The sequence below is a fragment of the Anabrus simplex genome, chromosome 1, assembly GCF_040414725.1.
Source record: "Anabrus simplex isolate iqAnaSimp1 chromosome 1, ASM4041472v1, whole genome shotgun sequence".
In the NCBI taxonomy this organism is placed as follows: domain Eukaryota; kingdom Metazoa; phylum Arthropoda; class Insecta; order Orthoptera; family Tettigoniidae; genus Anabrus; species Anabrus simplex.
This window is the reverse complement of record NC_090265.1, coordinates 867698636-867712576: the sequence shown is the minus strand read 5'-3', so window position 1 is coordinate 867712576 and position 13941 is coordinate 867698636. Positions and strand designations below refer to the sequence as shown.

The 13941-nt window shown below is 38.3% G+C and overlaps 1 protein-coding gene across 1 annotated transcript in view; it reads right to left on the bottom strand.

Annotated features, from left to right (window-relative positions):
• Positions 1-13292, bottom strand: part of TfIIFalpha (transcription factor IIFalpha) — a 177239-nt gene extending 163947 nt beyond the window's left edge. The window contains exon 1 of the mRNA XM_067136495.2: positions 12962-13292. Coding sequence (XP_066992596.1) covers positions 12962-12964 — 3 coding nt within the window. The 5' untranslated portion in view covers positions 12965-13292. The remainder of the gene's footprint in view (positions 1-12961) is intronic.
• Positions 13293-13941: the final 649 nt, after the last annotated feature.

Here is a 13941-nt window from a genome sequence, read left to right as displayed (position 1 = left end):
AGATAAAATCTATTCCTTTTGATGATCGTGAACATGCAGTCAACTTTATGAATAATTTCAGTGAATAAAATGCCCTTATCATGCCAGGCTGGATCCCTACAAAACGAAGAAGTGGTCTCATGTTTCTCCCAACCAGCATGTCTAAGAAGTACTCTGACAGTTGTAAATCATTAGAGAGAATTCCTGTATCACTCTCGTCCTGGTATCCCATCTGGCGTACATTTTGTAGTAACACAGTAGTTCAGAAACCCAATACTGATCTTTGTATGACTTGTAGAAGCAATTAAACTGTAATAGGGAAACTGTCAATTATGGATGAGGAGGAAAAAAGAAATCTGATGGAGAAGGCTATACAACATCTTAATCACATCCAAGCAGAGCGGACTGCTTATAAAAACACCATAGACAATTGTAGACAAGGGATTAGACAACTGGAAACTCTTTTGTCTCTTGGGCCACATAGCTGTAACACATACAATGGCATAGCACATTATAGTTTTGATTTTGCCCAACAGGGGCACTTACCATACCATCCGCAACAAGTTGGGCCCTTTTTCTTTCTTACAGGCTACAGGCTCTTTGGTGTAGCGTGTGAACCACTTAACAAATTTGTTTTTTACATTATTCCAGAAGCTTGTATTGTGGGTAAAGGAGTAAATACTGTCTTATTTCTTGTAGGCCTACATCACCTCTTGGAAAATTTTCGGTTCATGAAAAGGAACAATCTTTCTCTTCAAAGAAGGACATCTCTATGCCAGTGACTTCCGAAGGACCACAGTGAATAAATCTTGCAATTTCATAGATTTGTAATTAGGAAGCGGTGCAAGTACAATTACCTGCTATCGCAAATCGGAAATGCAGATCAAACTCAGATTTTCTTTGATAAGCCAAGAAACACTACAATTACCGAAAAGGGAGCATCCAGCATAGTCATGAGGACTACTGGGGCAGAGAAGCTTCGCTGCACAGTTATGCTAGCTGTTTCTGCGGACGGGTGAAAACTTCCTTCATATGCAACTTTCAAGCAAAAAACAATTTCTAAAGGTAAATATCCTTCCGGTGTGCACAACATTTGTGTCCAGGAGAAAGGATGGATGGTGGCGGATCTCATGAAGGATTGGTTGTGTGTTGTGTGGGGAAGACGGCCTGACCATCTCTTAAACAACAGGTCTCTCCTGGTTTTGGACAGTTTCTGTGGCCATCTTGTTGATTGTGTTTGCCAAGAAATGGTCAACCAGAAGACTGATGCTGCAATAATTCCTGGTGGCTTGACGTCAGCCTTGCAGCCTCTCGATGTAAGTGTCAACAAGCCATTCAAAGACAATGTGCAGCGGGTATATTCTGAATGGATGGCTGGAGGTTCTCATACCCTGACGTCTAAAAGAGGCCTTATACATATTTTCGATTATTTTGTACTATTTTAGGCCTAAATATTGTAACTTAAGTAACAATTACCTGCTACCACAGATAATTTACATTTTTAATTTAGATTTGCATAATTTTCCCTCCCTCCTTTTGAGGTCGAAAAAAGGGGGGGAAATTATGCAAGTAAATACGGTATATCCTGAGTCAAGATGATCTGCCATTGACTGATGTTAAAATAATCGCCTCACTCCAAGAATTCAACACACATCTCATTAACAATTCCTGAACAATAAAAACTCCTCTGCTGTAGGGCAATTATCTGATAAACAAGGCTCTATGCTATGAACACCTATGACCAACAAGTTTTGTCACTATGCAGAAAGTGCGCAGACCAATAATTAACACACACACACCCACACACCCACCCCCCCTTAGTGCTTTTTTCTGCTAGGGGCTTTACGTCGCACCGACACAGATAGGTCTTATGGCGACGATGGGATAGGAAAGGACAAGGAGTTGGAAGGAAGCGGCCGTGGCCTTAATTAAGGTACAGCCCCAGCATTTGCCTGGTGTGAAAATGGGAAACCACGGAAAACCATTTTCAGGGCTGCCGATAGTGGGATTCAAACCTACTATCTCCCGGATGCAAGCTCACAGCCGCGCGCCTCTACGCGCACGACCAACTCGCCCGGTCCCTTAGTGCTTAGTCAACAATTTGTAATCATATGAGGAAGAAAAGTATGTGATTAGGAAGAAGAGAATATTGTCATGTGCAGCGTACTCTACCGGCCTTGGCTGAGGAGAAATTTTGTTCAAAATCCCACAACTTATTAAAGGCTCAAAGACCATAAAGTTTTTAGGTTTACATGGAATTTGAACCAGTGAGACATAACTTTTCATTTTTTCACATCCCACATATATTGGCCATATAAAAGAGAGAAAACTATAGAGATGAAAGAGAGATACATATTGAAATGAATATAAACTTCTTGTAAAGTTACTAAACAAAAAATGGAAGAAACCAATGTGGGAGGAGGGGCATAATAAGTTCAGTGTCTTAACTGCCGGCTTCCCATCCAGAAGGCTGAGGTTTAAATCTCGATCAATTCTGGGCTGAGATTTTCATCTCTGAAACCATCATTTGGTATCAGAAAGGGCATGCGCCTTAAAACCCCAGCAAAAAAAAATTACCTGGGATAAGCTGAAGAAAGTTTTGTCCAGCTCCTCGACTAAATTTTCAGCACAACGGTTCAGAGGGCCTTGGGTTCAATCCCCAGCTTCGTCAGGGATTTAAATCGGATAGGATTATAGTTAAATCCTATGGTTCTTGTACCAGTTGTTTGTGTTTGTCTCAATACACATCCTGATCTATATGAACAACAAATAACGCTACAAACCACCACACAAACATCCTACAGTAAATACATCCCTCCACAAAGCGTTTATATCAGGAAAGGCATTCAGTCGTAAAACTGGGTTGAATCTATACAAAGTGGCAACCAAGGTAACTGGAAAAAGGCCAGGTAGAAGAAGAATGTGGGAAAACAATGAGAATTTCAACACTATGTAATGTTATTAAACGAAATGTGGGGAAAGCAAACGAAGGTGACAACAAAGTTGATACACTGATCAGCCAGAACATTATGACCACCTACCTAATAGCTGGTATGTCCACCTTTGGCACGAATAACACCGGCAACACATCTTGGCATGGAAGCAATGAGACCTTGGGAGCTGGCACCTCAGCTGCACACACAAGTCACCTAATTCCCATAAATTCCAGGGAGGGGTGCTACGAGCTCTGACATTCCAGATGGGAATTGAAGAAACATCCCCCTTTGATGATTGTATTTATACTCAAGGCCTTCACAGTCTTAATGATATTATAAAAATATGGATCCATTTTAGTTTTAGACTCTCAAAGTTTCATGTTTAATCACGTTTTAATCTTCAAAACTGTTAATTTCACTCTCTTTTAACATACTTTGGTGCATTATCGTTGTTTTAGATGTTATTGTATAATGTTTTACGAAACCATTTTTCAACATTTTAACCTATAATTTATAAGTATATGTATTATTTTAAGATTGATATAGGCTGATGATGCCCGTAAGGAGGGTGAAACATGTACCTTTGACTTTTATGTATTATGTATAAAAATATTTGACCATATGAAATTGTGGATCATATTGTATTGTATTGAACAGGTGGACTTATAATATTGTAATAATACTTGAGACATATTCCAGATGTGTTCGAACGGGTTAAGATCTGGTCAGGTGGGTGGCCAGTACATCAACTGCAACTCGCCAATGTGTTCCTTGAACCACTCCATCACACTCCTGGCCTTATAACATGGTGCATTATCTTTTCGAAAAATGCCACTGCTGTTGGGAAACATGATCGTAATGAAGGGGGCGTATGTGGTCTGCAACCAGCGTACGATACTTCTCGGCCGTCATGGTGCCTTGCTCGATCTCCACTGGACCAATGGATGTCCACGTGAATGTTCCCCAGAGCATAATTGAGCCACTGCCAGCTTGTCTCCATCCCGCAGTACAGGTGTCAAGGAGTTGTTCCCCTGGAGACGACGGATTCGTATCCTCCCATCGGCATGATGAAGAAGGTATCAGAATTCATCAGACTATGCAACACTCTGCCACTGCGCAAACATCCAGTGACGATGGTCACATACCCATTTCAGTCGTAGTTGCCAATATCGTGGTGTTAACATTGGCACATGCATGCGTCGTCGGCTGCGGAGGTTCATTCTTAGGAGTGTTTGGTACACTGTGTGTTCAAACACAATTTTACTCTGCCCAGCATTAAAGTCTGATGTTAGTTCCGCCACACCGGGCGAGTTAGCTGTGCGTTTAGGGGCGCGCAGCTGTGAGCTTGCATCCAGGGGATAGCAAGTTCGAATCACGTCAGCAGACCTGAAGATGGTCCATCAATCACTACTGATCTGCATTTAGGGTAGTCGCCCAGGTGGCAGATTCCCTATCGTTGTTTTTCTAGTCTTTTCTTAAATGATTGCAAAGAAATTGGAAATTTATTGAACATCTCCCTTGCTAAGTTATTCCAATCCCTAACTCCATTAACCGAGGTAAAGACAATGGCTGATGATGCCTTCATACTAGGCGAAACATGTACCATTTTTAGTTAATAGATCAATGTAAATCATCCAAGACAATGACTTATTGTATTGATTAGGTGGTCAATTTAATAAATAACTTACTGTTATAATTCTAATCACATACCACTTAGTCGAGCAGCTTGTCTACTTTCTCCCAAGTCTTCCAAGCACAAACTTTGCAACATTTTTGTAACGCTACTCTTTTGTTAGAAATTGCCCAAAACAAATCGAGCTGCTTTTCTTTGGATTTTTTCCAGTTCCTGAATCAAGTAATCCTGGTGAGGGTCCCATACACTGGAACCATACTCTAGTTGGGGTCTCACCAGGGACAAATATGCTCTCTCCTTTACATCCTTACTACAACCCTTAAACAGCCTCATAACCATGTGCAGAGATCTGTACCCTTTATTTATAATCATATTTATGTGATTACCCCAATGAAGATCTTTCCTTATATTAATACCTAGGTATTTACAATGATTCCCAAAGGGAACCTTCACCCCATCAACGCAGTAATTAAAACTGAGAGGACTTTTCCTATTTGTGAAACTCACAACCTGACTTTTATCCCCGTTTATCATCATACCATTGCCTACTGTCCATCTCACAACATTATCGAGGTCATTTTGCAGTTGCTCACAATCTTGTAACTTATTTATTACTCTGTACAGAATAACATCCTCTGCAAAAAGCCTTATTTCTGATTCCACTTCTTTACACATAGCATTGATATATATAAGAAAACATAAAGGTCCAGTAATACTGCCTTGCAGAATTCCCCTCTTAACCGATGAACGCCCAGCGTTGCATATGTGCAACGGCGTGCCGGAGCTCTTTTCTTTCAATGTATGAAGTTGTTTTCCAGTAAACGAATGAAAATTGCGCGCATATTCAGTAAAGGAAAGTGTTGTGCTTTGTTACGAGTCGGTTAATCAATAGTCACCGCTTTATTGTTGACGAGGTGTATGTTTGAAGTTCGCAGTGTGTTCCAACTATCACAATGGCATACCGAAAGAGGTAAGATTCGCCATATAATTTTATGATTTAGAAATAATTAACCTCTTTTAAGAAATCCAGGAAGTAAATTCATCAGAGTTTGAATGTAGCACGATTCCTTTTACAATTAATAACTCGTGGGCGAGTGAGATCCACATATTCCCGGCGTTGCATATTCGCAACGCTAGGCGGATCCGTTGTCAAATCACTTCCTTATGTACTATTTGGTATTGAAGGGTTTGTTATTGACGTAACAACCCTTCGTTGCTGTGCATGCAATTCAAACTCGTATACCAGTTTTTTGATGCATTTTATTATTATTATTATTATTATTATTATTATTATTATTATTATTATAAGTGGTGGTAGAAAATTGAATCTTGCGTATATAGGAGGAAATCATAGTGAATAGCGCCACTTATTCATTTCACATTTATTTCAGGGGCTTGATATTAGCAGAAATTCTCAAGGAGATAGAGAAGCGAATTGAAGGGGTAGATACTATTTATATAGAACCTTCAGAGCCTACACCCCTTTCGGATGGAGACTCGGCAGATGAGGACAAAGGAGGGATTATTGACAACCTGAGTCATAGCCAGCTTGCTGCGGGAGCTGAAGTTTTTCTTTCCAACCAAGAAAGACTGGTGGAAGATTGCAATGATGAGTGTCATATTGTCCCGCCTAATGATAGTGCTTCTGCAGCGGCTCATTGTGTTTCTAATCGAAATCCATTCATACCTCAAGTTGCACTAAACTGGACTGTAAAAGACTTTTCACCACCTTTCAGTATCTTTCCTAATAGTGACTTTGCGAAGCATAGCGTGTGTAAAGTGTGATGTTGGGCTCTGCATAAGTTGTTTCATTCCATTCCACACATAAGGACATTCAGATCACTGAGTCTTCAGAGAAACTCACAGCAAATGATCACACCAGTAAACTGAAGAACTCTGAATACCCTGTCAGTTTTCAATATAATTTTCCAATAAATATATTTACTTTGATTAGCGTATATATACAGTATATATATAATAGGTACTGTAAATAATATCTTATTGTATATAAACTATTTTATTTTGTCTCTTAGTAAATAATAAACTCAACAATAACTTATATCTTCTTCTCCACTCTCATTGTTCTCTTATTTTCATTATTTTCTCAAAGAAAACAACATGTGTTGGTACCTTGCAGACTACTACTTAAGTGCCTAGCGTTGCATATATGCAACACCCTATATTTCTGAAACTAAACATGTTTGCTTCAAAATCTTCCTTGAATAATACCCTATCCTACGAATGTTTATTAAGAAAAATTGTACATTTCAAAAAATAAAAAATTTGGGCGTTCAAGGGTTAATTATTACAGGGACAGATAAAGCTTCACCTACTCTAATTCTCTGAGTTCTATTTTCTAGAAACAGAGCCACCCATTCAGTCACTCTTTGTCAAGTCCAATTGCACTCATTTAAGGCCATTTTTAATTTTCCGTCATCATTGTTCATCTTTTCGTCTACCCGTGGCATATGTACACGTGCATCGCGAGAAAATGGCACAACATAATGAAAATCAGTCTATAATGTCGGGGATTAAGGCACTACAATCTAGGCTATAAATAATTTTATTCACACTGGATAAAATAGCCTAAATTTAATTTTTGAATGTCTATGTTCCGAATGGTCCTACTGATAAACACTACACAACAAAAGTTATAGATTATACAATTTCCAATCATTTATGTCTTACACAATTTTACCGTACTGGCTATGATAACAGGAATGTTCATGAATTTAGAATTTCGTTGCTTTGTCTACATCAACACGCAGTATTGCTAACATGGATATATTGTTCACTGTTGGTGCTGGTGGAGGTTTATGTCACGATTGCCTTAAGGTGAAAAACTCAGTGGTCATCAGCCCATATCGGCAAGGAAAATTATAAGGATGACTATCAAAATCAGAAAAATATTGTGAAGAAACATCGTGAGAGGAGGAAAGGACAATAATTATATTGGATACCCTAATAACACAGAGATGGAAGATAATTAGATATGAAGGCCAGCAATATGAAAAGCCCACAAAATTGATCAATATAACATTACATTGACTATTGATTGCTGTGATGTGCTTTCTCTCTTCCACTGCCATTCATCTCAGATAGCCAACATTACTGTTGCGTGTGCAGTAGAACAGCCTCCCTGAATTTTGGTGGGAACTAGCTGGGGAGGGAGTTAAGATAACTTTCTTATCTAACATACCATTCTTCTGGTTCATACATGTTCTGATAACTGCTGGTGTGTGAAACTGGTTCATCACAGTATTTCAGCTATTTGATCCCTACTAACAGATGCTGATAGGAATGAGAAGTATGCACACTCTACAGAAAATGGCAGACCATTGTTCACTACTGTCTGTGGCGGGGTCATTCAAGCCCTTGAACTTGGCAATGTTAGAACGCTAGGATAATACTGTCTGTGAAACATGAGAAACTCTGTCATTTCTCATTTGAATGACCATTTCATATGTGGTGCCTAGTTCCGAAAGTCGGCATCTGCATTTTTCAAGTTTTTGAGAAAAACGAAAAACTATTAAAATTCGTCATAACAGCAATATTCACGATATTTTATCTGATTTTTGTTACAAACTGTAATATAAACATAAAAATTGGGCCAGAGGTATATTCAGCTATTTGTTTAGGAGATATTTAGCATTTAAAATTGCAAATGTCGACTTTTGAAAGTACAATAATGGAAAGCCGTATTTTGGAACAAACTTCTTGCATATGTCGAGTTTAGGAACAAAACACTGGATTTAGCTAAATACGGATTATTTTAGCCATGTAACGTTGTTATGCATAATTTAATAGAGATACAAAATTTACAGTGAACACAATTTCTAGCAAACTGCATGAAAAATAGTATGCAGTAACATAACAGTTTGCAGCAAATTGGATGAAAAATAGTATATACTAACATAATAGTTTGTAGCAAATTGGATGAAAAATAGTATATAGGAACATAATAGTTTGCAGCAAATTGGATGAAAATGGTATGTACTAACATAATACTGTAGTTTGTAGCATATTAGATGAGAAATAGTACATAGGAACATAATAGTTTCTAGCAAACTGGATGAAAAATTAGTATGCTGTAACATAATAAAACACAATGAGCAGTTCGTCATATGGATTAGATTCTTAAGTCGTTATCTACTTCCCTGGATTCACAACTGTCTGTCACGTCACCTTCCAGCACATTTTCTTGATCCGTGCACTTCATGTAGCCTAATATTGAAGTTCTCTTTGTTTTTCCACCCTTCCCCATAGTGAAGCGTCAGCAGTTTGTTCATGTCATTCATCTTTTCTTTTTTGAAGGTTACACCAAGAGGCAACTGAATTTTATTGAAAGTTAATGTTTTCCCCTTTTTAGTAATTCCTTTGAATTCAGTTAAGTTATTCCTATAATTTTTCTCTCCATGAAGAAGAGTAGAGGATTTTTCTTTCCTAAATACAAATATCTTGCAAGACGAATTTTAAAATTCCATGACCCAGGTGCTTTAAAGGATGATTGCATGCTGCCTTTCCAGTCATACACCGGACAAACAACACCTAATGATTTCACCGTGCCAAACTGCATGAAAATATTAGTGTAGGTCTTTGGTGTTACAACGGTGTCTCTCACTCTAATCTCCTTTTCAATTCTCCCGAAGACTCTGTCTGGCGGTATGAAGGAGGGGCCTACAACAGGAAATACCATTTCCACTTCTTTAACCTGTGCGGGGGAATCATTAAAAAGCCAACAGGAAACCATTCCAATCATGATATTTTTATTTTGATCCCCACAGCCATCAGAAATCAGGTAAACTTTTGTGATATCTGTAAGATCAAGATGAGTCTGTCATAAACACAGTAAGCTATTTCGTTAGATCCTTTTGGATGGGATAATTCCAGCCACTGGTATATAAAAGTGTTTTGCATCATTAACGCTCATGTGATGTTCCTACACAGATTATAAAATTGTACATATACAATTGTCTGGAATAATACGTGGCTCGGTCTGGTGATTTCGGTAAAGGTAAATTTTTTGTCAGTCAACACTTAGTATCAGTTCATTACTTTTTTGATTACATAGAACATCATAAAAATCTTGTGCCCATAATTTATGTACTCTTAACTCGGTTATGATATTACTCTTCTTGAGGAATGTTACAGTTACTCAGCTTTCACCAACAACCATTTTGAGCAAGCATCACTCGCTCAAGTGCCAAATTCAATATTATATGTCCGACAGAAATAATGTCTAAAGTAAGCTGCCTTAACTCGTAGCTTGGCTGATAATGACTGGTTGTAACTTCTCGACAATTTACTAATGCTCAGCTCACATGACAAGTACTAGCAACCTTTCACTTGACCTCTACAATAGTGTAACTCACTAACAGTTAATTTCTCAAATAACATTTTCATTTTCACTGTGTTTGCTACGAGTATCTCCTCCTCGTTTGTCTATAGGTGGAAGACCAGTTTCAAAGTAACGCTTACAAGCCAGGCTTACCCTGTCTTTTGATATCTGCAAGATTCCTAGAAAAGTCACCCTGCAGACAGGTACAACAGGTTGTTTACTGGGTTGTTTTGTTGCCCTCTTCACAAAATAATTTATTGATACGTTTTTATTCTTATTAGTGCCACTACTCACAGTTCACCTTGGAAGTGTGTCCTGGATAAATTTTTTGGCAAGCTGTAGAATATGTTATAAAAATGTCTGATGTCCCTTGTCAGCATCATGCACTGAAATGCTCCCTACTTGTTACAGCATACTGGTATTTTTGGGGGCTATGAAGCAGTGTATCTGAAAAAGGTAACATCTCTCTAGATTCTCCTCCATGAACACATTTTAATACAATCATTATGTATGAATTATTTCTAAACAAGTAATAAGATGTTCACCTTTCCCTTTTTTTTTTTCTTGTTCTTAGTTTAGGTTACGGAGTCACGGAAACATTTCCTCCCACGACCAGATACAGCAGGTGATACTTTTAATGAATTTACCATTGTCTTCAAGAGCAACACTGAATAAGTCAGAGGTCAAAAGGCGACTGAACTACCGAGCCAACGAATACAGCGTAAAAGCAGTGCATTGTCACATTGGAACAAGCTTGGCAGGAACACTTAGAATGAAGTTAATTAGCGCGAACATTGTTAAGTACTACAATCATCTAAAGTGCACGGGAATACATTGTCTATTAAAAAAGCAACATAAATGTCGAGTTTTGGAACACATTTTGGAAGTTATATGACCTTTCGCATCCATCTCTTGGCACAGGCCAGAGTAAAGTGTGGCTTCCACTGAAGTCCCAGTCAACATCCATGGCTGTGACAATATGGATGCTGCTGGGGTATGGGTAGTGCTGAGTAATGACATTCAGAGCACAACTAGTGCATCTGAGTGTTATGAAAGGTGCTGCTCACAGGGTCAGTCGTGCTGCAATAGTACTTTCTGACCCAGTGAGGAAAGCAATGGCAAACTATCTCACTCCTCATCTTGCCTAGTACGCCTCATTCTGGTGCTGCCATTGGTGTTTGGGGTTTCCTTATAACCGCATAACCTTTGGTGGTGCTATTTGAGGATCCAACCAGCCTTTGGGCTGTTGACCTGACAGACAGACAGACAGACAGACAGACAGACAGACATGACCTTCCTTAAAGAAAATGTCGGATTATGGAGATAACTTAATAAAGTAGATGTCGAGTTTTGGAAATAAAGTCAAATATTAAATACTGAATTTTAACCACAAATATAGAGTTCTGGAACGTCTTACGCCATTCATTTGATGCGTTTCTCAAAGAGGATTAAAAAATCAGCAAAATCTTTTTCATAAAAAATGTCTAATGTCTACTTTTGGAACTAGGCGCCTCATAATAGTATAAACGAAACATTTCAGTTGGTTAAGATTGGGTTACGGTACACATTCACGCTATAACCAGTTCACTTGTAGGCGCCGTGATATGCTATTAGATATGTTCATTAGGGTACAAGGAAGGAGTAGAGTTGCAAAAATACTAGGTTTTTGTACTATTACCTGCCATGTAGGATCTCAACTATATGTTACCCAAAAAATTGACCAGAAGGGGGGTACTTCATAAGGGGCCTGAAGCATAAAACTCGATGTCCCTCTCCGAGGTGGTTTTATCGAAAATAACTCATGGCTATTTTTTGTTCTACTTCTTTTCAATACAGATAAGAATAAGAGAAATATCAGTGGCAGTCATGTGAATGTTTAAGTATGATATCTGGTAACTAACTCTATAGACTGTAAAGAAAGTTGCTATGGAGACTGTCCCAGCAACTTTTTTTTTTTTCAATTGGCTCTACGTTGCACCGACACAAATAGGTCTTATGGTGACAAAAGGATAGGAAAGGCCTAGGAGTAGGAAGGAAGCGGCCATGGCCTTAATTAAGGTACAGCCCCAGCATTTGCCTGGTATGCGACAACGTTTTAACGTCCTTGTATATCTGTCAGTATTTTTTAAAATATCAGCCTGATATCTGACTTTATTTTATTCTGGAAGGAAGAGATCAATTCAAAATCAAAAATAATACAAACATATCAGAAAGTGCAAAGGGACACAGAAAGCAAAAATGCGAGTACGTCACTACAAGCCGCTGACATGCCCACTAATGTGCCTCATAATCTGGGGAACAATAAGAGGGAAATGTAATAATGCAGAAGCTAAGTGATTGTCCTGTCAACGGCAGGTACCGGTACTACAGCTAGTACTTCATAAAGTCTAATTAAATATTACAGATATATTTAGGAAGGATTTATGGGAGAGTAATTTTATTTATGTTTGTAACATTTCATTGTTTGGAAGAGCCTATACCTTTAATACTTAAATAGCAAATAATTAACTGTCAGTATCATTAAAGATTACAATTAATACTCTCCCCCCCCCCCCCCCCGGCCAGTTCCTTGTCCTGACAAACAGATATGGAATAGCTCCAGGCTCAGTGAGGGAAGCAACAGAAATCCCTTTTACAGTACACCTCACCAACAACATCTAGGTTGTCCGACAGCTGATGGCAGAGCTGTTGGGGATCCAGCAAACCTTCACGATGGGGATTAAATATAAGTTTCTGGTCATCCCTAATTGGGAAAGGATAAAAAATAGCCCCCATTTGCAACACCACTATCCTTACCACCAGCCTCGTAAAGAACCAAAGACCAACACGAGCAGAGCTGTTCACAGCTACTGCTGAAATTCTGTAGATAATTTTGCCCAGATATATCTCGGAGAATGTCATACTTTTAAAAAAAAAATATTTAAAAATAAAAAAATTCCTAAACACGTCACTTCGACTGTAGGACCAAATTCTACATATATTCTAACATGTTAAAAGTGTCCTATAGTGAATCCCTACTAATTTTTTAAAACTTTTTTATCATAACCCTCATTAAACATAAGGAATAAAAGTTACCATTTCACTCTGATGTTGGTCCTCTTCCTGCTGTAAAGCCTAATCTACAGGAAATCCAAACAAACAACAACGGAAATTATAACCTAAAACTCAAACAAAATTTGAGTATCCAGCAAGTACTAAAAAAAACACTACTCCGAAGGCACTGGCCGCATGACAGACCTACGCAATACCTAGCTATCGATATTTTGTCATTCTTTCCTTATTTAAAAGCAATATTACTTAGCAAGTCCAGACATATGGGGTATACGAAACCGTGTCAAAGATACTTCACGTTCTCTCGTATTCGTTTTTGTATGACTTAGCTGGACTTTGCCGAAAGTCTTTGAACCACAGCGGTCTCGATCAAAGAGGATCTCGATCCTCCTCGATCCTCCTATACTGACTCAAGACCGACTCCAATCCTCAGACCTTAATGCTACTCTCGATCGTTCAAAGATGGCGAATCGAGTAGCCGAAATTGTTGGAAATGTGGGTTTGTTTTGGTTTGTTGTTATCGTACGTAGTCGGTGTAATTTTATTAAATTTGACGATAAATGTTAGTTTCTTTGTAGAATATAAGTGTGCGAGTGTATTTATATGAGTCGGTGGGTACATAGGATCTGTAATTATACGCAGTAATGTGAGAATGTGCTTGTTTTGATCGTATTTTTACTCATTAAAAAACATGAGTGCACTAGGTGGACCAGTTTTTAGTCTAACTATGGCAATGCCTCTCATACAACAATTCTTAAGTTTCCTACGAAATAGAACATTAGAAGAGAAATCGATTAGGAATATACATCGTGATTATTTTGAAGTCCATGGCAAAACCGTAGCGTGCATACATAATTTTGAGAATAAGTCTGAGGTTAGGAAATCTAGTCCTCTACTTCCAAACTATTCGTGTTCCTCGAAAAATATTAACTTAGATTATAATTGATATTCCGTCAGTGTCTATGTGCTTCAAAGTGTCTAGTAATTTAGATGCAAGTGTATTT